We start from the raw sequence: 2172 nt of genomic DNA, 5'->3' as shown, positions 1-2172 counted from the left end.
CCTCTCTGAGCCTCAGTTGTTTGTTTTCTGTGCATACATCTGAAGCTCTGAGCATGAAGCCTGGAATGTTATAGTCTTACAATCAAGAAGCCTTGCCCTGGAATCAAAGCATTCACAGCATGGTCTGAGAACTCTGGAGTTCTAGAAGCTGACTCCTAGAGAGCAGGAGGGTGGCAGGCGCTTTGGCCCCAACCCTGGCACCCGCCAGGGTGCTGAGTACCTCAAGGTAGGAATGGACTTTTGGAAACTATTGATTCCAACCCTCACCTGAGTCTTGAAACTAATATTCCTTTGACTTTATCCTTTGGGAGACTGTTGAACCAGCTCCAGTGAGCAGGTACTATTTATTTTATAATGTTAAAGAAAACTTGACATTTTTTAACCCCTAAAAATAAAGGAAGAATTTAAAGCTAACTATCTTCCCAGGGTTCTCAGAACCTTGCCAGGCAGCTGGGATTTGTGGGGTGCTGAAAAATGGCCCTCACATGTTCCACCCACTGGCTTTGGTGCTGGTTCTCCCCATGGCCTTCCTCCTGCTATGGAGTAAGGGTTCTGGAACTTCCGCCTGACTTGCTGTCCTGGGCTATGCTTCCTGGGCTCACTCAGCTTGCTGACTTGCCCACACTCTCTCCTCTCCAGGACCACCCTCCTACCCATCTCTGCTTATCTTTGTCTCCTTTCTGGCTTTTCATTCAGGGAGAGATGTCAGTGACTGTTCCTGGTCAACTGCCATGGCCTGGATTCGATGCCTCTTCCTCCAGAAAGCCTTCCTTGATCCCCCCCTGCGCCAGCTCCCCTGCTGGAAGCCACCCCCACCTCTCAACCTCCCATGGCTTCTTATCAGCGCCTTCTGATGATGGCAGAGGCAGATCTCAGCGCTTCCCAGGCTACCTCATTGCCAGTCGCTTACACGGTGTTTTACAGTTGGCGTCTCAGGGTGAGGAAATGTCCCTGGGTTAGGAGCCAGGCCAGCCAGCCCTGTTCCAGGCTCAGGTCCCCGACTCATGGGCATGGGCTCATTGAGCCCAGAACAGCCCTGGGCTGGAAGTACCACTGCGACCTTCATTTCCCACAGGCAAACACTGAGGCTGAGAGAAGTGATGCACACACCCAACGCCGGTGGCCAGTAAGTGGCAGATCTAGGACTAAACTTTGGGTCTGATGGATTGCAAAACACAAGCCCAAATCATTGTCTGATTCTGCTACGTCCCCAAGACCGGGAGCCCTTCGAATGCAGCGCCTGGTGCTCCTTGCCCTCTGCTGTGTGCTCAGGGACCTGGCTCAGGGTGGAGGCTCCCGGTGGCAGAAGGCCAAAGGCTTTGGCTGTAGTCTTGGCATCAAACGTGGGATGCAATCCCAGCTCTTCCCTGTAATAGCTATGTGATGTGCGCAAGTCACCGCACTTCTCTGGGCCTCAAGTTGCCCATCTGCCAATGGGCACAAGATGGCCTTCACTGCGCGGTGGTGAGGGAGGCCTCTCAGTGGTCTCAGCCAGCACAGGTGCGCACACAGTAGGCACTCAAAATGTTACTTAGTAGTATTATTATCACTGTTATTTCAAAACTGCATTTCCAACATTCCCAGTGCCCAGGACAAACGAAGCTGTTGTTAAATGTGAGCTGTGCCCACCATCTGTGACGGAGAACTTAGTCATCCTTTCGGGCTCCCACCTCCCAGCACCAGCGTGTAGTCGGTGCCCACAGACCGGGTGGGATGGGAACACTGCGGCCTTTGCATGGAGACCCCTTTGAGGTCCTGTCCAGCTGGTGGGAGAGAGGAGTCTGGTGGTAACAAATATTGGGGTGCCCCGAGTTTGGGGCCAGGAGTGAATGATGGTAGGTGAAGGAAGAAGATGCTAGAACGAACCCAGACCCCAAAAGCTGCCTTGACTCTGAGACCCTCCCTTCCTGGGAATGGACAGTGAGGTCTGGCTCCCAGCAAGGCTTGAGAGAGGGCTCTGACCCTCCAGTGTCCCCTGACCAACCCCTGGCCCAGCCCCTCCTACCTTCACGTAGTCCCCGCCAGCCTCTGGCTCTCCAGTGGTCCTAGAAGGAGAGAAGAAAAGTGAATGTCCCCAGCCCTGCTTGGCTTCCCAGCTGCCAGTCTCTGCCCATCTGCCTGGGGCCAGCACCCAGCCCTTGAGGCCCCAGAGGGCTCATCCTGCTGGCCTGG

The 2172-nt window shown here is 54.3% G+C and overlaps 1 protein-coding gene across 2 annotated transcripts in view; it reads right to left on the bottom strand.

Annotated features, from left to right (window-relative positions):
• SH2D3C (SH2 domain containing 3C) overlaps positions 1-2172 on the bottom strand; it is a 34713-nt gene that overhangs the window by 19859 nt on the left and 12682 nt on the right. For both annotated transcript variants that reach the window (XM_012639820.1, XM_012639821.1), the window contains one exon: positions 2006-2045. In XM_012639820.1, coding sequence (XP_012495274.1) covers positions 2006-2045 — 40 coding nt within the window. The remainder of the gene's footprint in view (positions 1-2005; positions 2046-2172) is intronic.

The sequence above is a fragment of the Propithecus coquereli genome, unplaced genomic scaffold (assembly GCF_000956105.1).
Source record: "Propithecus coquereli isolate 6110/MARCELLA unplaced genomic scaffold, Pcoq_1.0 Scaffold142, whole genome shotgun sequence".
Lineage (NCBI taxonomy): Eukaryota > Metazoa > Chordata > Mammalia > Primates > Indriidae > Propithecus > Propithecus coquereli.
Note: the sequence above shows the minus strand (reverse complement) of the source record. Positions and strands in the feature narration are given on the sequence as shown.